This window comes from Anoplopoma fimbria, chromosome 15 (assembly GCF_027596085.1).
Source record: "Anoplopoma fimbria isolate UVic2021 breed Golden Eagle Sablefish chromosome 15, Afim_UVic_2022, whole genome shotgun sequence".
Lineage (NCBI taxonomy): Eukaryota > Metazoa > Chordata > Actinopteri > Perciformes > Anoplopomatidae > Anoplopoma > Anoplopoma fimbria.
This window is the reverse complement of record NC_072463.1, coordinates 12,990,961-13,011,398: the sequence shown is the minus strand read 5'-3', so window position 1 is coordinate 13,011,398 and position 20,438 is coordinate 12,990,961. Positions and strand designations below refer to the sequence as shown.

General features: G+C 42.1%; 3 protein-coding genes across 3 annotated transcripts in view; all 3 read left to right on the top strand.

Moving 5' to 3' along the window:
• The window catches only part of kif6 (kinesin family member 6), a 58,359-nt gene extending 51,219 nt beyond the window's left edge, over window positions 1–7,140 (top strand). Inside the window, exons 17-23 of the mRNA XM_054614482.1 lie at window positions 335–422; window positions 570–705; window positions 2,672–2,754; window positions 3,855–3,941; window positions 4,031–4,135; window positions 5,325–5,440; window positions 6,728–7,140. Of these exons, the coding sequence (XP_054470457.1) occupies window positions 335–422; window positions 570–705; window positions 2,672–2,754; window positions 3,855–3,941; window positions 4,031–4,135; window positions 5,325–5,440; window positions 6,728–6,741 (629 nt within the window). The 3' untranslated portion in view covers window positions 6,742–7,140. The remainder of the gene's footprint in view (window positions 1–334; window positions 423–569; window positions 706–2,671; window positions 2,755–3,854; window positions 3,942–4,030; window positions 4,136–5,324; window positions 5,441–6,727) is intronic.
• A 2,304-nt stretch (window positions 7,141–9,444) lies between these two features.
• On the top strand, window positions 9,445–11,878 carry LOC129103755 (potassium channel subfamily K member 16-like). The gene is made up of 5 exons (XM_054614346.1): window positions 9,445–9,657; window positions 9,916–10,030; window positions 10,111–10,277; window positions 11,349–11,517; window positions 11,658–11,878. Exons 1-5 carry the CDS (start codon window positions 9,445–9,447, stop codon window positions 11,876–11,878), a joined length of 885 nt encoding a protein of 294 aa, XP_054470321.1.
• A 2,097-nt stretch (window positions 11,879–13,975) lies between these two features.
• On the top strand, window positions 13,976–17,993 carry kcnk17 (potassium channel, subfamily K, member 17). Its single transcript, XM_054614345.1, has 5 exons — window positions 13,976–14,191; window positions 15,785–15,899; window positions 16,685–16,851; window positions 16,939–17,107; window positions 17,243–17,993. Exons 1-5 carry the CDS (start codon window positions 13,976–13,978, stop codon window positions 17,491–17,493), a joined length of 918 nt encoding a protein of 305 aa, XP_054470320.1. The 3' UTR covers window positions 17,494–17,993.
• The last annotated feature ends 2,445 nt before the right edge of the window (window positions 17,994–20,438 follow it).

Genomic DNA, 20,438 nt, shown 5'->3' with positions numbered 1-20,438 from the left:
TTTTCTGACCATTTTGATCAGTGACATAAATGCTTTGATGAGGAAATCTGGTTGCAAAGCACACAAACATCTCCCTCTAGTTCAGGCGCCAAAGGCTTTTCTTGTTATTTCCAGTCCCGCATCAGAGAACACTTGGCCTCTGTTATCCAGGGCCAAGTACTTAAAGTGTCCTCTTTGAAGGAAACACACTCGCTTATACGCTACGCACGATTACTAGCTTCTGGACTACCACAAAAGAAGAGAACATTATAACTGTATTTGTGATTTTATCTACAGTATGTCTTTCTGCCTTTAAAACATTTGCCGTCCTTGTGTCCTTCCAATTCTACCATAGGTGTAACAGAGAATCGCCCAGAGGTCGAGGAGGAGGTTGACCCGGTGGAAGAAAACCTGTGCAAACACATAGAGCAAGAGAAAAAGGCGTGAGTGTAGTGAAAGTTAATTTCAATGTATTACATACCAAACGTTATATAGCGTCTCCCAAGACACTGCTCAGATTGATTAGACACAGCAGATGCTGTGTAACATGGACATAAGATTAATCTGGTGCTGCTAATATCCCCCATCAGTTACAAGAGCACCATTGGTTGTCTCAAAGCACTGAGGACAGAGATTGAGCACCTGCAGCTGTTGTTGGAGAGGTCGAAGGTCAAGCTCCAGAGAGACTTCCACAAATGGTGGAGCCAGGAGGCTTCCAGCGTGCAGGTGACTGACCTTACTTTTCTCCACCTATCTATGTGACAACACCACATAAAGCTTCTGTAAGCATGACGGCTACAGTGTCAAAGATACGTCTCCTGAAATTAGCCAGAAAGGCGGTGTCCGTATTTATGGATGGTTTCTTTTGTGTGCTTTCTGGATATTGGCCTCCATGGACACGCTAGCGTTTGTGTGTAAGCTGATCGGCATGTGTCTCCAGCTCTGGAGGCTTTTACGGCACCAGTGTGACCCTTGCTGCCTCTGTTGAGCATCATGCTGATGGGCCCTGGTGGGAAGATGTGTAGGAGGAAAAGTACACTGGAACTCGTTTTTACAGAATTCCATGTGACCTGTAACAAGGGCCTGGAGAGCAGCTTAGAGAGGCAACACAGCAACAGCATCAATACAGTCCCAGCTGAGTCCTAACAAGGACAACATGTTCATGAGGTTTCTCAGCAACACAGCGGGGGATAAGGAGTGAGTCAGCATTTATTTCAGTCCTAAATAACAATTTTGTGTTTGTGCTCAAATGCTTGAGATGGTCCTGATGTTCTGAAGTGTTGTTGATTGAGGTACTCCTCCATTGTCAGTGTATTACCTACTGAAGATGGGGAAACAGACAGGAGTCTCCAGCTGTGGACAAATGTTAGACCCCTAAATATAGATAAGCCGTTATCTATGCTCCCTTTAAAGCCACTAGACTCCTTCGACAAAAACAGTAATTTTACCTCCCAGAACAAGAGAGCTGCTGGTCTACCGCTGCCTCTAGCCGTCACACAATAAAACAAACAAACCGCTAGAGTCTAGCGGTTTGTTTGTGTTATTGTGTGACTTTGGTTAGTTCTGATCAGGGGGGGCAACCTCTGTTTCAGTCAATGAAAGATGTGGAAGTGTCTTAAACCTGCATTCTTCCTGTCACTCCTGTTCACTGGTTGCAAAAAAGCCAAGATGGCGACGGCCGTAATCCAAGATGGCGACGGCCAAAACGTCGAACTCAAGGCTTTGTCACATTGACTATGTCCACTTCTTGAATACAATCTATGGTTCTGATTCATTAAAGTCACACAATAACACAAACTAACTAGAAACTGTTTTTGTGAAAGGAGTCTTGTGGTTTTGAAGAGAGCATAGATATCAGCTTCAGTTCCTCGTAGGACAAGCATATCTGACTTTAAGGGAAAGTGGTGAAAATATTCTAAAATCAGCGTACACTTAAGCTTATATTGTCTCATTTAGGTTTCTAAAATACATGCTGCTGCTGCCCCTGTCCACAGCAGGACATTACTTTTCTCCGTTGCTAGTACTCCTGTCTGTGGCCATCTGCTGTAGGTAAAACACTGACTATGGATAAGTACCTCATTCAACCCTGCTTCTAAATATCCGAACTATCCCTTTAAGAGACTGACAACTATTTGCAAAAGCGTGGAGAGAAAGATGAAAAATTCCCCAACTAAGAACACATACGGAGAACTAAGTCTCTGATCTCTCACACACTTTGCTTGGCTTTGATGGCTGTTGTGCACATTTGAGAAATGAACCACAAAAAGATGTTAAGCAGCAACATCTGACCTGCAGACACTGCTGGCGTTTTTTACACTTCTCCTATGAATGGAGAGCAATATCTCACTCCCATCTGAGCAAGGTTTTGGGAATTTATCACTGGAAAGAAGAGGAAGTCTGACAGACAGACAGACAGACAGACAGACCTTACATGTGCAGTTTTGGATGTTCCAAGCAGGAAACAGGCCCTTTTTACAGCTGTGTTCATCCGTTTATTGTTCTGTTTTTGGAAACCAGTACACATGCAATTGATCAAACTTTGAGCAAGAAATGGAGCAAGACAACACTAAATACCTGGAGGTCTTCTGTTCCCTCCAGCTGTAAGTTACACATGGCCCCATTGTGTTTAACTGTCACCAGTATGGAATGATGTTTTTAAAATAGTCCATGGTTTCTCAATGATTGTAACTAGGAGTCAGAGAACCCATCCAGATGTCATGCAGGGTCGCTACGCGGAACCTTGCGGCCGTCTTCGCCTAGCACTCCAGGATTTCGGTGAGACACATTGTGATGATGATGACTTATTGTTATTTGTCCATCCTTCCATTCCCCCCTAACAGATGTAAATGTAGATGTAGTGGTCATCACTAAGCATTCATTTTGAGTGTCTACTGAGCCGCTTGGTTACACACAGAAAGTAACAAGGAGAAACATCTTCCCCTCGCTTACTCATCTTCAGCTCAATTCCTTCATGCTGTTTTTACTCTTTCACCATCTGTGCTTGAATAACACTTGATTGATTGATTGATTGATTGATTGATTGATTGATTGATTGATTGATTGATTGATTGATTGATTGATTGATTGATTGATTGATTGATTGATTGATTAACAACCTGCTGGGGGGGGGGGTCATTGACTCTAACTCCTCTTAATCAAAACATGTTGGCCCATGTCGTCTCTAAAAAAACTGACATTAATAGATAAATTCTGTCTCATTCTGGGCGGAGCATCTGCTGATTATTTGGCTTTGTGGGCCGCAAGGAGATGTTACAAACCTGTAAAACTACAAGTTGGATTGTTGTGACAGCATGTCCATGCAGGAGGCTGCTTCATCCTTTCTGTTGGGTTCAGTCACCACCGTCAGACCTGTGACTCTGTCGCTACAGTAGCTAGAAAGCTTGTTGTCGATAAACTGAGCTTGAATGAATTCATCTATCCATTTTCTTCTAAGTATATGGGTCCAGCTTGCATTAATATTATAAATGATATCATCTGGAATTACTGTTATATACTTCTGGGAAATGAATGTGATATAATAATGATAAATCATCTAGTCCATATCGTCCCTACTGGTTTCCATCATACTTTCATATAGAAACGGGGATTAAATCACATTCTGTGTGATATTAAAGTGGTCGTCAAGATCCATAATTTAACTTGAACCTGCAGAAACCCAGTGAGCATAAAATGTTACGGTGTCAGCTACGTAGCACTGTCGCTCCCTCTTGTGGATAAGACGAGCACATGTACATGATGACATCAAAGAGAGACCAGTGAGATGCAGTGAGTTCCCACTGTAGACCCACTAGATGAGTTTCATATGCCGTATTGCTCAAAATATTAACAAAATGCTCTCATAACTTGTTACACAGTTCACCTGGTCTGAGCAGCAGTGAGAGGGAGTCTCCAGCCGACCCGGAACCAAAACCGGACTGTTCCATCGCTGTTCAAGACCTCAGGTCAGCCTAGCTTCACTAATACACATAAATACCTCATGTCACACTCGCCATCATAAAATAACAAGTTCTTACGTTTCCTCTCATTTCAGAAGGTTCGTCCCTAAAAGCGTCCCCCCCTCTGCAGCTGTCCCTGCAGGACACGATGAGTCCACGGACCGGAGGGCGACTGACTTCACTCCTTCATCTGAGTGGAGGTACATGGAGGGCCTGCAAGGCCTGTTGAAAAATACCGGACGGCTTTGAAAACAGCAGATTTGTTTTTTAATGAAATTATAGCACCTATATATTGAACAAAGTTGTAGCTCTCTGGGCCTTTTTCTAACCAGCTCATTCAACATGCTAAACAGAACCTCGTGATTAAGGTTTACAGTTCAGAGGTGAATAACTTCACTGGGGTCTCTCATCATTAGATAAGGCATCTGTAAACATGTTCACCTTGTGTATGTTCACCACTATGTCACATTTACATAGTCTAGGCACAATCCATGCTGTAGTATACCCCACATGTTTGCATTAGCTCTTAAGTCTATACATACAGCCCGGACCTGTAGGTTTTATAGCCGTGCGGTGTGTTTTCTCTGCACTTACTAACACAGCCATAACTTTTTATTTCTCTGTGAAGTAATGTCTCCAAACTCTTCTAACCAATCAAAGACCAGGGGTCTCGCTCGAACGCTGCTGCTGGAACTACCGTTTTACAACTACAGTAAAACACTCAGTGAATAACATATACGCCTTTGTTGGTCACTCCAGAAACCACTTTTAGCACAGAGATGCTATTGTTAATTTTTTTTACAGAGGCTCCGTAATATGAGGAGCTGTTACCTGTTAAGGTCGTTCAGCTGTTGCCTTCTTTCTTGTGCCTCAGTTATAAAAGGTTGATCTGATGTCCTTAGAGGACAATAAACCGCCATAGGATTGTATATCAATATTGTTTTCCATATTCACTGAGTTAAATATTTCTTGATAATAACTACCAGATATTCATTTGATTTCATAATTTAACCCTTTAAATAGCATGTATTTGCCCCACAGGGCAAACTTGAGGAAATGGCTCCACCTGCGGGCCAAATTAAAAACAACAATTTAGAAGCCAGGGCTCTAGTTTGAACTCCTAACATGTAATAGAATGCACAATATTATACTGGATTGGCTGTATGTTCAAAAAGTCCACAGTGTCTGTATTTTGGCATCAAGGCATGACGACAGCCAAAATCTTTGAACACATTCAAAATGAAAAGGATTAAAACACTTTACAAACATTTTACAGCGGTGGTCTTCACCTATCAAAAAAAAGAATTGCCACAAGTTAAAGAATATTAAGCCCTGATTCGTGATACAAAGCTGAAGAACTTCTGCTGATATTATCATTCTACATTACAGGGACCTCTCCACCACCAAGCTCTCATCCGCCTCTATTCCCCTGACTGGAGACCAGCAGACTGATGCTGACATCCTGGCCTTTGTCAGAGCGAGGCAAAACCTCCTGAGCAGAACAGGTAACACACACACACACACACACACACACACACACACACACACACACACACGCACACACACACAAAACGCGACATAATATACTCACTATGCTGTCACACAATACGCATCTTCCATTCAACGCTGCCCTCTGGTGGTGTGATGCCTTACAACACTTTTGAGTTTTTGAAAGTTGTTTTTAATGAATACATACCACATTCTTTATGATCTATAGTGTGCACGACTGAAGGGAATTCCTCTTTTGGTGAAGGTCCCATAATTTCACACAAACAGGTCTCACAAAACACCCTCACCCTTCAAAGCGGCCTCACCCTTTCTAGCTCTACAAGGACTCTTCTTTAGCTCTGACGTGGTTCTCCTCTCTGTTACGCTCTCTCCTCTCCTTTGACCCTTGTGTAGCTGCTTACTTTGGCACACAGGAAAGTGGACTTGGCAGTCTTGTGGTTTGCCACTAGATATCCAGAACGGCTGAGGTCATGTGAACAGACATAACGATGGCCAAATGAGCAGAGACACCAGACAGAAAAACAGCCCTCTGAAGGCTTTCTTTCTTTCTTTTCTTCCTTTCTTTTCTTTCTCCACGTTGGGCAAGGAAGACTCATTTCATGCCTCTTTAACCTGGCACTACTTAGACAGGAAAGCCCCTCTCTTTGGTTGTTTGGTAACCCCTGTGTGGTGCTATCCCTCCTATCAAAACAGCTTTAAAGTCATCAGAGCATGCTGGGATGTGTAGGCAACTTGGCATAAAGAAACAGACAGCACGAGTTCAGAGTGGAGGCTGTTACTGTAATTGTAAGTCATAGTTTAAAGGTGTTTCATTCAGGGATTGTTACTCTGGAAACAAAGACAAATACAAACACAATACAAAAAACCTCATGAGTTTGTAATACCAAGATAATCCCATTGTCATATTTCTTGATGTAGGAAAGACTTTTGGGTCATTTGCTTGCTTATGTCACAAATTTGTCCTACAACCATAGACTTTATGTAAAAAGTGTCGCCGTGTGTCATCTATCTAAAAAAATTTGATAAATAAATTGAGTTATGTTAGGTCTGCAGGAAGCGAGTCTCGCGAGTGCATGTTCTTGAAACTTGTTGGTTTTGGCCATCGAGATCTTTGTTTTTCTACATTTTTTTTGCAATCAGGGCAGTTGCCCCCTGATGGACATTAGAGAGAATGCAACTTTAAGGCACTTCTGCTTGGCTTATCTTTTCAGAACAAGAGGTGGCCGCCTGCTTTCAACCGCATGTCTAATCTGTCTTGTCTTTTTTTTTAAAATGTATTGCAGGCCAACCTCAGTAATACCATGAAGTTCTGATGAGGGCCTGAAGTTATCGTCATCTGACTACTTGTACCACCTCAACATCTGTCCTAAAATGAGACACTATCGCGAAAAGATAGACTGTCAAACAAGATGTGTGAAGAAATGAACTTACCAGATCAAAACATACTAGCTTATGAAAAAAAAGATCCCGACACCAGCCTCACACTCCTGACACTTTATTTGCACACACACACACTTGTTGGCCTCCAGGAGAGTATGCCATTGACATAATGTGTAGCAGTATAAATCACAGCCCGTGCGGGCCATTTGATCTGAACAAATGTTGTCTCAAGATATCAGAGGAAGGAGCGGGCAACTGGAAACCAGTTGGCTCCAGTATGTGTTTAAAGAAGAAAATCGTCACACAGGAAGTTTCCACATGCAGAATGACAAACGCATTTCTCATTTCTGTCCGGTTTCATTTTGTTCTCAGTATATTAACACATTTAGTGAGGTATGTAATATATGTATAGTAGCTTTCTTGATTATTTCTGATGCTCTGTAAAAAGAATACTTCTGTACAAAATGTCAAATAAAAAAAATAAAGCTACAACTTTAGTACTGTAGTACTTTGCAGTTACTAGCCTGCATTGTTCAGTTTTGTGAACATTCTGATCAATGGAATAGCCACAGCAAAAATTTACAAAATTACATTTACTACATTTCATTAATTTTTTAATTTTTTTATAAGCAAATTCTCCAAGCAAAATCACTATTATCTAATGGCTACCCTGGCTCTTGGAGGACGTGGGGAGGAGGAGACTATCCCAGCATGCACTGGGCAGAAGACAGGGAAACACCCTCGAGAGGCGTCTGTACAGGGCCTCCTTGAGATGCAGTATTTGAAATTCAAATGAGGTTGAGAACATTTCTTTGCATCCAGTGTTTATAATTATGTATTGAGCTGAATGGATGCTTATATTCAATTCTGGCGACATGTCATTTAATAGTTCAGTGCAGATAATGTCAGTCAAACTAAGTTACATTAAATTGAATATCAGCGTTGGTCTGATCAATTCCCACTTAGGACTTTTACTGGCCTTAAACAAGCAACACACAGTTTTGTATTAGAAGTGCTACTGAATATTACTGCATGGCTAAAGATTGCATCCCATCAGACAGTGGATGGGCTTCATTCCACTGCCCCGGTGCTCCTGACATTCACTGTATCCGTCAACGTCGGCGGTCGTCAAAACCGACACACCTACCCTGACGGAAGACAACCAGTGAACATTGGAGGCAACCTGTTTGCATGGCTTTGCCTTGATTTGTTTGACAGATGACTAAAAGCTGCACAATTTGCATCCAGATGCCCGGGGCGAAGGAGCTCTCTTTGAGAAAGTCATCTGTTATTTCTCTCAGACTAAAACACTATAAAGCGCCTCTATTGTCTTCTGACCGATTAAAGCGCTGAGCACCACACGTCAACATTCACCCATTCGCTCTCCTGCTGAGCCACAGATTTAAGGAACTTCCTTACAAAATATTTCCACCTCTGACTAAATAACAGGGGGTAGCTAATGAAGTACTGACTAATCAAATACACCAAATAGCTTAGCTTAGAGAGCTAGCATAGTGTGTCTTTTCATAACGGGAGTGTTCTTTGTCTTTTTCATATATATATATATATATATATATACATATAGTCTATTTGCCTCTTACTTTAGCTCAAACTTTTTTCAATGAGTTACTACGGAAAGCATAAAGTATTCACTCTGGGGGGAAAATATTACCCTGTTTTTCTGATTTGACAAGATTAAAGCAGTGACTTTGGAACACCAACAGCAGGACTGGAAGTTCTTATGATAATTATAGCAGTCGTTTTGGCATCGATGATTTTCTAACATCTTCTCCGGCATTTTTAACATGCTAGCTTTCTGAGCACTGCAACCATAAAACCCCGTTATATACTCTTGTGACACATCTTTCAGCTCTTTGGTTTATGGCCCACAGTCAGGTAGTGCTCTCGACACCTCTCCCCAATCCAAAAGTCAAAAGCATTTTCTGCCAAGTAAATTCAGGCATCCAGTAGTTTGTGGTTGAAATACATTTCCCCCGATAAAATGACTTTTTTGTAACGTTGCATTGTACTGAAAGGCTCTGAAAGGCTCTGAAAGGCTCTGGTATCAGCGCTCCACGACTCGAGGTGCTCGGACAACCAACAGCAGTTGGGTAAAATATTAACTTTTGTTCCGCTGACGAGATGCTTCCACCGCTTCTTTATTAGTGGAAACGGGTGAAAGTGTATGTGTGTCCAGATGTCGCGCTAATGGTGAAGAGCAGTGTGATCGTTTCCCGAGCAACCCATAAATCAAAGCCCAGACATCTATGGTACTTGGACCAATCAGAGTAAGAGCATTGAGTCGAGATGTTTTAGCTTTAGAGGATTATCCAGTTAGAGCCGTCACCCTAAGAAGCCAAACATGAACCTTTTCTCAATGTGGTTGTGATTTAAATCTTGCTGCAAGAGGACTTTAAGTACATTTTGTCTATATTTTGGACTGTTTCCTATTGGCTCTTTTGGAGAAGAATGCCACACTCTGCAGTACGGGAAGCGGTCTTTTGGGAGCTAGCCATGAGATCTGCATATTTCATCAAGTCCTTTCTGAAGTGATTGACCTCTTTTCTCAGTTTGATTTGAGCATCAGCGCTTGGATCCATTCCTGTGTTGAAGGAGGTTGATGGCGAGGTTCCAGTCGGTGCGGGTCAGGGTGAACTGGACGGTACTTTTGATTGTGGCCCACTTAACATACCTGCTGGTTGGGGCAACCATCTTCCAAATACTGGAGCGGGAGGCTGAGAGCACCAGCCGGAACCACTTCCAGGTGGAGAAGTTGAACTTCTTGGCTAATTACACCTGCCTGGACGGACAGGCCTTGGAGAAGTTTGTTCAGGTTGACTTTGTTTGCAGTTTTTCAAAGAATTCATGTTACAAAAGTGCAATGGGGATTTCTTCTCACAGAGAAAATGAGAGATCAATTTTATGATTAGGTGCATAGCAATAAATGGTATTACAGTAACCTGACCTGATAAATTAATTAGTGGGTCATAATCCAAGATATTTACCGAAGGGATCAATAGAGTATATCATCAGCGTATGTGAGATAAGTGCGATCTTATTCTATGATTTTAATACGCTTTTTTGTTTGCAGGTCATTTTGGATGCCTGGGAAAAGGGAGTGAATCCCTCAGGCAACTCAACAAACCCCAGCAACTGGGACTTCAGTAGCTCCTTCTTTTTTGCAGGCACAGTGGTCACCACTATAGGTGAGCAAATTTACATTATTCAACATTTAACCGGTCCAATTTGATGAAAAAACAATGACAAACAGTTGCCTTGTCCGCAGGCTACGGCAACCTCTCTCCCAGCACTGTATCTGGTCAAGTGTTTTGTGTGTTTTACGCCCTTTGTGGAATCCCACTCAACCTGGCCTTCCTCAAACAGCTGGGCAAGTGTCTCACCATCCACCTGGGGCGACTGGAGAGAGGAATGGTCTCAGTTGTTCCACACAAGGTACGGACGCATTAGCCGTTAGCCACTTCCAAAATATATGAGATATGGTTTCTAGACATGTTAATAGTCATTACCAGCCTCAGCAGCCTTTTAAGGCTGCCGTCCTCCCAACTTGACAGATCCCCAAGCTTGGTCAGTGCCACTCGGCGTCAATGCTCTAGGTTCTCCTCTTGACAGCTTGTTGGTTTCCACTGGTTACAGGCATTGCGTCTTTTCAAAAAAAAACTTAGGAGTTAGGAAGTTTTTTATTAACTAAACCATTCAGTCTGGGTTAGAAAAGGATGGTGGTCGACGTAAACTTGACTGGATAACAACTCTCCGACTATAAGTATTAATAAGTCAAAGTAGATTTTTAGTTTCACAAGGGACACAAACAGCGGTCTCCTTAGTGCACCACCTCCCACCTGCCCCTGGGCTATTGCGGCCTTTATACTACGTCAGTTGTTGTGATCGTCTTATAATGTCGCGGATGGGTTTACGTTGGAGTTTGTTGAAAGCCCGGTGCATCTCATACAATAAAAACCTCTTTATCTTATCTTTATCTTTATCTCATACAGAACCTAAAGGGTGCATCCGTGCGTCCATGTCAGACACTGATGGGCACTGACCAAGCGTCACTGTTGACGAGTTGGGAGTGACAACGGGTTAACTACAGAGCTGGTTTTATGTACTATTCCGGGTGTTTATTTTTCTGTTTGTCTATCTGTCTGTCTTTCTGTCTGTAGACAGAATCTGTCCACCACCACAATAACGTTGCAACCGTGCACGATGTAGTCTCTAAAACTTTACATTTGTGTAGTTGAGATCATAATGAAGGTAAAGTTTCAAGATGAGTGTTGTCCAAGCAAGGACGCTGAAAGTTGGTGGGTAGGAAGTAGGAACAAAGATATTGCCCCCTCCCCACTATACGCCCCTGGTCCGACCTAGCAGCTGGTGTGATCCCATCCTATCTCGTCTTTGCTTTGCTTTTGCTAGCCATTACTGCGGAGATAAACCTATAAAATTTGCCCAGAAAAGGCCTCTTTGTCATGCCCAACTGATTCTTCTGGATCTCACTTGTTTCCGTCCTAGCAAACGGTTGAGGCTCTGGCCGTGAGCTTGTTCGTCATCACAGGCAGCCTGCTGTTTTTGGTCATCCCTCCTCTGCTATTCAGTTATGTGGAAGGCTGGACATTCGGCGAGGGCTTCTATTTCTCATTCATCACCCTCAGCACCATTGGTTTTGGAGATTATGTGGTGGGTAAGTAGAAAGAGAAAACAAACACTAATGTGGTGGGTAAAAAACATGACGTTGGCTTTTAATGCTTTGAGACAATTATTGTGTATTCAAGAGGAAATCTACACTGATCTAGCATTGTCTAACAATGTTGATTCTTGTAGGGACCGACCCGGGCAAGGAGTACATCTCTCTGTACCGGAGCCTTGCAGGCATTTGGATCATCTTTGCCTTGGCTTGGCTTGCTCTTATCCTCAACATGGGAGCCAGAATAATGCAGCATGTGATTGGCCTCACTCATTCAGGCTTCAAGAAACAAGAGGAGGAGGAGGAGGAGGAGGAAGATGTGTCACCCAGTAAACTAGAAGACGCCTCAAAGTTCTGACAGTGGACTGTTGATGGGAAATCTACATGTTTATATCGTCCTCTTCATGTAAGATTCTGTTCATACTACGGTACAGTAAGAAAACAGATGTAGCAGCTATTAGCAGAAAATGCTTTCGTAAGATATTTGCCCCAGTATATTTATTACTTTTAATGCTTTAATTATGCCTAACCTTGTCTAGAATTGTTTCAATACGTGATTCAAGCACCAGCACCGAATGATTTCTCTGAATTTTTAAGGTTCTAAAAAACGCCAACTTTGTGTCACTTCTCCTCTGTCTCTCTGACTGGACCAGCAAAAGAATGGAGAAAAAGTTATATTACTGGGAAAATATTGCCACACCCTAACATTGTCATGCTACTACTACTACTACAACTACTACTACTACTTACTCTATTGCTGCCAGTACTACTGCTGCTGTTGCTACCGCTGCTATCCTTTTCCCTAAAGAAATCTAATATAAAGGTGTAAATGTTCTTCTGTTGGCCTAATATTCAACTCAGAGTATTGAAGACTACTTGGCCTTGATCCTTGGTGTGTAACTAGAGTAGCCCAGACTATTATGGTTTGGATTCACTCTACATACAACAACAAAATTATTTCAAGCTTCAAGATCAGTTAAACTTTTGTCTTATTATTCTCAGTCTTTTAATTATTTTTATTCTTATTTTCTTAAATACTTCATTTATTAAAGTTGGAAAACAATTAGACACAAAATGGTATGGAGGCTCTACAGGATGATTTATTTTGTGTTAATTGTCCTGTTTTCCTGAATGATGTACAGATTCTAAGTATTCTTTTTATTATCAAATGGCCTGAAAATAGTGCATGTAGCTGCTGTAGGGACCCTCTAATAGGTTTGGGCTGAGCCCTGAATGTTTACAATGTCTGGCTCTACACCTGCGAGTAACCTTTGAGAACAACTCACATGTGATCATGTGATTAACCATGTGTGCTCTGAGTAGGAATAGCCAATTAGAAACAAGGATTGAACCTTCATCTGTCAGATTTTTCATTATGTAAAACATCATCAGATTTTACTGAGATGTTACTCTGGAGAATGTGCTATTTGTTGTTTATATTAGCAAATAGCATGTAATATTATAATATATCATATTGTATAATATTTAACAGAATAATAACTTAAATTACATATAATACACAACAGGGATTCATAATAGGATTTTCCTTTCTTTAAACTGTTGTGAGTTTGATAAATATATGGGCCCCATCTTAAAGTCTTAATATGAAAACATGTGTTCTGTCTCAGGTAGGAATCCTGTTATGATTTCCCAACAGCTTGAATTGTGCTTTTTTTTGTGCTCCTGTTGAGCACTTTTTATTGTATGTTACCAAACAGCAATGCAAATAGAATACAAAGTGTCCATGTGTATATGTATGTTTTGTGTGTGATCATGTGAGCCCACATCTGCGGTTTGTGTACTGACGGTAAACTCTGGTGAATCGAGAACGGAGGGCTATCTTAAACAAACACATTAATCAAGATGTTGGTGTGAGGTGAGCTGAGAGCACACAGGACTGATCCCAGAAAGACAGCTGGAAGCTGGGGGGGGGGCTTTTTGCCTGTCATGCTTTGTCATTATGTTCACTCAAAACTGAAAGCAGACAGAGAACTGCCCCTGTTTATTAAAACCAGTCACTAAGACGACTGTCGTCCTGAAGAAGAAATGCAACTAAAATATACACGTGCAGTAGTTCTTTTTCTCCGTTTGCGCTGCACCTCTACAAACCAGCTAGTGTTACTGGTCTTTAATCGACCCCTGCCATGACTCCATGACCTCATAGACATTAGCTCATTATGTCCAGAAACTCCAAAATTTAACCTCACCCATATTAGTTGTCACCCACAGCCCAACCTTGTGCTGGTGTCTCTCACTCTTCACATTTCGCTCCGCTAGATTTGCATGACAATTGGAGTGGTTGGGTCAGTAGAGCGGGTGGAGGTTAATTTGCCTGCAATGCAAGGAAAGACGAGGAAGCCGAGCAGGTAAACCCTCACTCCTAGCAGTTCCCGGGTTTCAGAGGTCGAGACGCAGACCTTGCCTGGATCCGACGAGTTCTACCAGGGCGGCCGAGATGGGGATAAAGGAATTGTTCAACTTGGCTCGGGTGCCCTCCATCCTCTTGCTCGGGGTGGTGTACGTGGCCTACGTGCTGATCGGCGGGGTGGTTTTCTGGAAGTTGGAGGGGCAGCTCGGTCAGAAGGACATCGGCCTCCTGCTGCAGAACAAAAACACCCTGCTCACGAGGTTCAACTGTCTGAACCAAGAAGGCCTGGAGGCGGTGGCTCAGGTGAGGCACGGGACGTCAAACGATGGCAGGTTAATGAATTCTCACCCCTTCCTCCCAGGGTGAGGACGAGACAAATGGAATGTAGTTCTAAATGTTTTCCATTACTCTTTGCAGCAGGCGTACAGTTTATACATTTTGCTCTATTCTTATAAATCACTGAAGTAATCAACAACAGTAGGAGGGTTCAGGTTTTTAACAGTAGTGAGACCATTTAGCAGTACAGATTATTAGAGCAACAAACTAATCTGACTATTAAAGCAGTTCAGAGCAATGAAGGGCCATTTGCAGTCACTTATAGCTCTATTAAGTGGCAAAGAGGCAAACATCCTCCATGCAAATTCCAGCTTCTCCAGCCGCCCAGGCACGATGTTTGCACATTCTACGTTGCGTCTTGCCCTGACTTGATTTACACAGCAGCAAAGTTGTGCAATCTTTTCCTTGGAAACTGATGAGATTGCCATTGGATCTTGATATCTGATCTGGAATAAAAAAAACATCATGTTACGTTGCACACACTGTTCGCAGAGGAAGCAAAATGACAGATTGTTGATCACTCTGCCAGGCGATTAGATAAAGCCCTTAGATTTGCATTGTGGATTCATATGAGTGCATCCTCATTGTACATTAAGGCATGAAGATACAATTTAAATTCAATTAAGTCTGTTTTTGCTAAAAGAAGACCATGCTTGCAGAGATGCATCTGTTTTGGGATTCTGTGTTGCCTAAAAAGGACAAACATTTCTGCATCAATTAAACTGCCATAAAATGAGATATTCACTGAGTTAAAGCTTTTACATGACTACCAAATATTGATTCATTTTCAGAATTTTTACCCTTTCAATGACTTTGTTTACAAAATGCCACTAAGACAAAATATAAATTCCCGTAAATACTAGTGGGACATTTCATTATTTATTTTTTTACAGTCTGGGATATGTCAATGAATAGCAAACAGATAATACAGCATCAATGCCCCTAGTGGACACCAGGGTAATAGTGTGTATTTGCGCCATAGGGAAAACATAAGAAAATGGCTCAACCTGCTGGAAAATAAGAAAAAGTACAATTTAGAAGCCAGGACATATTTGTCCTCAATAGTCTGAGTATGTCTCTGAGTATAACTCTGTATTTCGGCTACCCAGTTTATCACAGACTTATTATTGGAGCTACGGTTGAAAAATAATTCAAATTAGAAGAATATACCTACCAAACTGTACGCCAAATGCATTAACACAGCCCAAATAAACAAAATGAAAGCCCAAAACATCCCTTGTGAGGCACGGGGTTAAAGACCTAGATAACAAGACCACATAACAGACTGTAATGTATTTCTTCTGGAGACATTTCCCACACTGGTGCTGAGCTCAAGACTGTTATGTAACAGACTGTGTCAACATATCTGCTCTCCCTGACACAGTGCTGAGAGGGGTCTTCTCATGCAGACCCCTGTACTATATTGACCTCAAAGACCCTAAAGGTTTTGGATCAATACGTACAAGAGTTACATAACTGGGAGTCGTAAAGTCCATGAAATACGCCATTGTTTCCATTTTGACGGCTATGATCCAGTTTGTAATTTTCCATCTGTTTCAGGTCGTTCAACAAGCGTCCAAAGCAGGCCTTAGCTTGAAAGGCAACTACACGTCGGACGGCTTCTGGAAATTCACCAGCTCGGCTGTGTTCGCTGCCACCGTGGTCACGACTATAGGTCAGTCATCACGGGATGAACCCCAAGAGATCTTTGACCTTTGACCCAAAACAATAGAATTGTTCATGCGTTCTATACTCCTGCGATTTGATAGAGTCAGGCTATTCACCTGTTCAACGGCCATTTTTCATTTTGTGTTGGTGTAATTGAGACTGGATTTTACACTTAAGATTAAATGTTCAAGATATTGACCCATTATAGACCCCAATTTTATTTTTATTCCTGTACGAATAAGCCTCTTATTTAGACAAATTTGGAAAATGGCTATTTCATACACAAGTTGTTTTATTTATTTTATTCTACTTCTTTTATTATTTAATGAAAACATAATCATTTAATAATATAAAATGTATTACTATGTGTTTTTGAAGTTTTCCATGTTTTAAAATAGCGCTCCTCATTGATGATACATTTTTTTCCATTGTGTATTTATTTCAAGAGGATGCTTGTTAGGGGGCAGGATCTATTATGATAAATAATGAACCCTGAATGAGGACTGAACCGTAAACAATAAGCACATTGGATTTAATCATAATTTTGAATATCATTTACAAAAATGTAATAATTTGGTTGGTGCAGCTCTGTGAAGCTGAGATACTTCATTAGCACAAGAGCCAGCGGATAGGCTGACCCCTGATCCCTTTGGATTCTGGGTAAAAAGAGTTGAGTTTCTAAAAGAGTTTAGTGTTTAAACCTCTTACTGACCAATGAGAAGAAAAGGCTCCCACAGCACTTCTCCCTCCACCGTGGCGAGATAACACGCTAACAGCATTCAGTGTCTGCAGGTTACGGGAACATGGCTCCCAGCTCCACCGCTGGCCAGATCTTCTGCGTGTTCTTTGCGCTGTTTGGCATCCCGCTCAACATGGTGGTGCTCAACAGGGTGGGCAAGTACATGCTCGCCATAGAGAGGAACATCTCCGACTTCCTCGAGGGGAAGACCGGGCGGAAGGTGAGGAGGTTGTTTTAATCACCTGATCTAATAAAGTCTGTTTCAGAGCGCTCTAGTAGTAACTCTTTGGCACTCTTCTCTCGGCAGAGGTGTACCCGCTTTTTCGTCCACCTGGTGTCCTACCTGTCTGGAGCGGTGCTGTTCTTTGTCATGCCCATGATTGTGTTCCAGCTGCACGAGGGCTGGACCTTCTCCCAGGCCATCTACTACTGCTTCATCACCCTCAGCACTATTGGCTTTGGGGACTTCGTGGCAGGTACGGCCAACAGAACGCAGCCATTGTGATCCCCAGTGGAAAGACCATTAAATTTCATCCAAGCTGCATTTTTAAAAATGGTATTTCATAACACACTATACTCCGCTCTGTATTAATGGAATCTTTCCTTTCCAGACAGCAATCCGGACAAAACATACCCAGACTGGTACAGCGTCCTCATGGCCTCGTGGATCTTTTTTGGCCTGGCCTGGCTGGCCCTCCTCATCAACCACTCCATTGACATCCTGGAGCGGCTCAACACCCACTGCAAACAACGGTGGGGCGGACAGAAGCAGGAGGGCGAGTCCCCCAGCGCAGACGCCGACAACCCGGACACACAGGTGGAGGAGGAAGACGAGATAAAGAAGCCTCCGATCACTCAGTAAAGCTGGTTTCAGCGAGCTGAGCTAGTCATAGAATAACTGTCTGTAGATCGGGACATGGGAATCGGGCGTAAATAATGGGGTATGGCTAAGCCATGGCAGGATGTGTGTATGCGTTATGAAACTGTAAATGTTGAGTGTGTGACGAGTCAGTTTTGATCCCTTTAGATCTAGAATATTGACTCATTTTTGTTGAGTCAGGATTGTTTGTGCAGCATGCACATGCTGTTTGTCTGTCAGCACAAAAATGTGACCCCTTCACTCATGTGCTTGTTAATAAAAAGAAGAGATTAAAGTTTAGGGAAGGATACTGATTCAACACATCCTTTGCCCCGTGATTCTGTCTGGTTAGCGGTCAGTAGAGAGCTGCAGTCAGTCCATCAGCTCTCTTTGGCCTCTATAAGTGAGGCTCACCTTACTGACCACAAACCAACTCATTTGCCAACTCAGTTGGCATATCATTTTGCATTTGACTGTCTGTGCCACAGAATGGCCCATGTATTGTGGTGATTTTGAAACATGGATGATGCCCACAAACAAAACCTGGGTCAATTGAAAAAACATGTTAATAATGGGATTTGGTTTTGCATAATAGAAGTAAATAAAGTTACTGTGAGGAACTTTTAACTGGTTATGAAACCGTCTCAATCTAATACTGATGCCTCTCTATGACCTACATAAGTGAACGATACCATAAGCTAGAAGTTTGGCTATTTTTACGTACTTATTCTACCCATCATCGGGTCTGATTCCCTGCAAGATCAGACAAATCATTTACAGCATGCCAAAACAATTTACAGCATGCAGGTTCACGATAAAACTCCTCCAGCTCAGACTCCAGCTGGGCCTCTGCAGCGACCAGCCCAGCACCGAAGGAACCCGATCGGGCTTTGCTGCAGCCTTCGGCCTATAGTCAAAGTTCCAATTGGGATGAGGAGAGCTCCAAGCCCGGCAGCAGCATCTCCTCTTCCATCCATGAGCAGAGCTCACCCTACAGGAGACCCAAGCCGTATTGATAAGCCCGCTGGAGGGAAGGGAGGCGCAGGAGAACCAGAACCAGGATGTAGTGGGGCAGAATGTCAGACCCTGCAGCAACAAAATGAGAGGTTTTCTAAACTGAATCCGGAGCTCGGAAACACTACCGCTTTTGTCCACAAGGGCCGTTAAAATGAAAGTTCCTCGTAGTAGCTTTAAATGACCTGCTCTATTGCTAAAAGTCTCTCTGGTTTACCATGACTTGATGAAAAAAACGTTAAAAAAACGAGAATCAGAGATTTATGGGCAAAATCATTTTAGGTAAGGCAAATGTATTTATGTTGTACATATTATTTTATCCATATATAGTAACATCAGTTGTTGACCACACTAAACCCAATATCCTAATGCTAACAACTTATATCTAAATAAACCAAATACTATTGTACTTGTGTAATAATACTAGAGAAATTCTGTAATATTTTTTATTTCTCTTAAATGTTTACTTACTTATTCATGTCCTATGTGGATCCTTTAGGAATAGCTTTGTATCCACTAGGTGGTGTTACTGTACTAACACTGGATTTAGAATCAACCATTTAAACCAGAGGCAGAGCAACAAGTACTCACTGTATATTGAACAATGTTGTCATCACATAAACTGACCGTATTGACCTCATGCTCACGGTCAATATATTCCTACACCTCTTGTTATTAAGTTCCAGTTGAAAGGATAGATTAACCGAAACGCAATCTATCAAGCAATTCCATCAAATGTCCTCTCTTGTCCTTATTGTGTCATGAAATAAAAGTGCACAGTTGTGATTCCATTATGTGTTTGTTTTTTGGTTTGTTTTTTGGCTGCATACCTCTCTTGGCCCACACAACAACAGAGGAATGCAGGACACAGAGGAGTGAAAGCCTCCTGGGGCACATATATCACAGAGCAAGTCAGGCAAAACTGAGGAGGAGTGAATGTCAAAGACAGACGGCGAGCAGCAGGGACGAGAGAGTGGAAAAAGAGAGTGTTGGGAAGATGGATAGCAAGACATGGAAAATTCAGTTGGTGAAGAAAGCGCAGAAATTCCAGATGGCCAATATTAAAAAGGGTTTCTGCTTTCCATTTTCTTTGTATGGATAGTGGGAGGTATAAAAGCGAAAATGGAGTGAGAGTGACAGCTATGTGAGCGCTTAACAACAAAACGCCACATACCTGTTTGGCCACGGTTCAATGAGGACTCAGCATGTGTGAGGAGACTGGTGCCTCGTACTTATTCTGTCTCATCGACCAGTGGTTAAGCCTGCACACTGTCCACAGTGAGACAAGGCTCCATCATACTCATACTCTTTATTTGATTTAACTAAATAACTTTGCTCCAAGCAATAGGTCCAACTGTCCAACTGTAGTATACATTGTCGGCGACATCCTGACTGGAGTAGTTAACATATTGGCATATGTAGAACGCATTTAACTGAAGGATTCCTATAGAGAGCGCCGTTCTCGCTCCATTTTTCTGACATATTCCACCATGCACGCTTTAACAGTTTCGTTATTCTTTACATTTGTTTTTGCAGATTTCCACGTCAACTACTAAAATTGTACTGCTCTGTCTTTCGTCAAGCACCATTGTGATTGGGCAGCAGCGATGACACATTGTAATGATGCGGAACATTGAAGAAGGGTCTTGCAAGATACAAGATACCTCCAATTCACTACACGACACACTCCCTGAGAGAACTTCTGAAATTGATGAAATAATTTTAACCCAAACCACAATCATTTTTCTTCATCTAACCAAGTAGTTTTGGTGTATAAACCTCACCAATTAGTTTTGGTATCTAAACCTAAAAAAGGAGTTTTGCTGCCTCAAGGGTAGTAGGTGTGTCCTCTAGTACTGTGCACCTGCAGATAGACCAGGTTTTGAAGACAAGCTTCGGTAATAGCAGACTAGGTAATAGTCTGCTATTAGCCA

What these genes read in the sequence shown, in the direction of transcription:
- LOC129103755 (XM_054614346.1), top strand. Translation starts at nt 9,445, where the DNA reads ATGGCGAGGTTCCAGTCGGTGCGGGTCAGGGTGAACTGGACGGTACTT. An exon ending in CACAGTGGTCACCACTATAG is followed by an intron (nt 10,031 to 10,110) that starts GTGAGCAAATTT and finishes CCTTGTCCGCAG; the next exon opens with GCTACGGCAACCTCTCTCCC. An exon ending in TTTTGGAGATTATGTGGTGG is followed by an intron (nt 11,518 to 11,657) that starts GTAAGTAGAAAG and finishes TGATTCTTGTAG; the next exon opens with GGACCGACCCGGGCAAGGAG.
- kcnk17 (XM_054614345.1), top strand. Translation starts at nt 13,976, where the DNA reads ATGGGGATAAAGGAATTGTTCAACTTGGCTCGGGTGCCCTCCATCCTC. An exon ending in GCCTGGAGGCGGTGGCTCAG is followed by an intron (nt 14,192 to 15,784) that starts GTGAGGCACGGG and finishes CATCTGTTTCAG; the next exon opens with GTCGTTCAACAAGCGTCCAA. An exon ending in CTTTGGGGACTTCGTGGCAG is followed by an intron (nt 17,108 to 17,242) that starts GTACGGCCAACA and finishes TTTCCTTTCCAG; the next exon opens with ACAGCAATCCGGACAAAACA.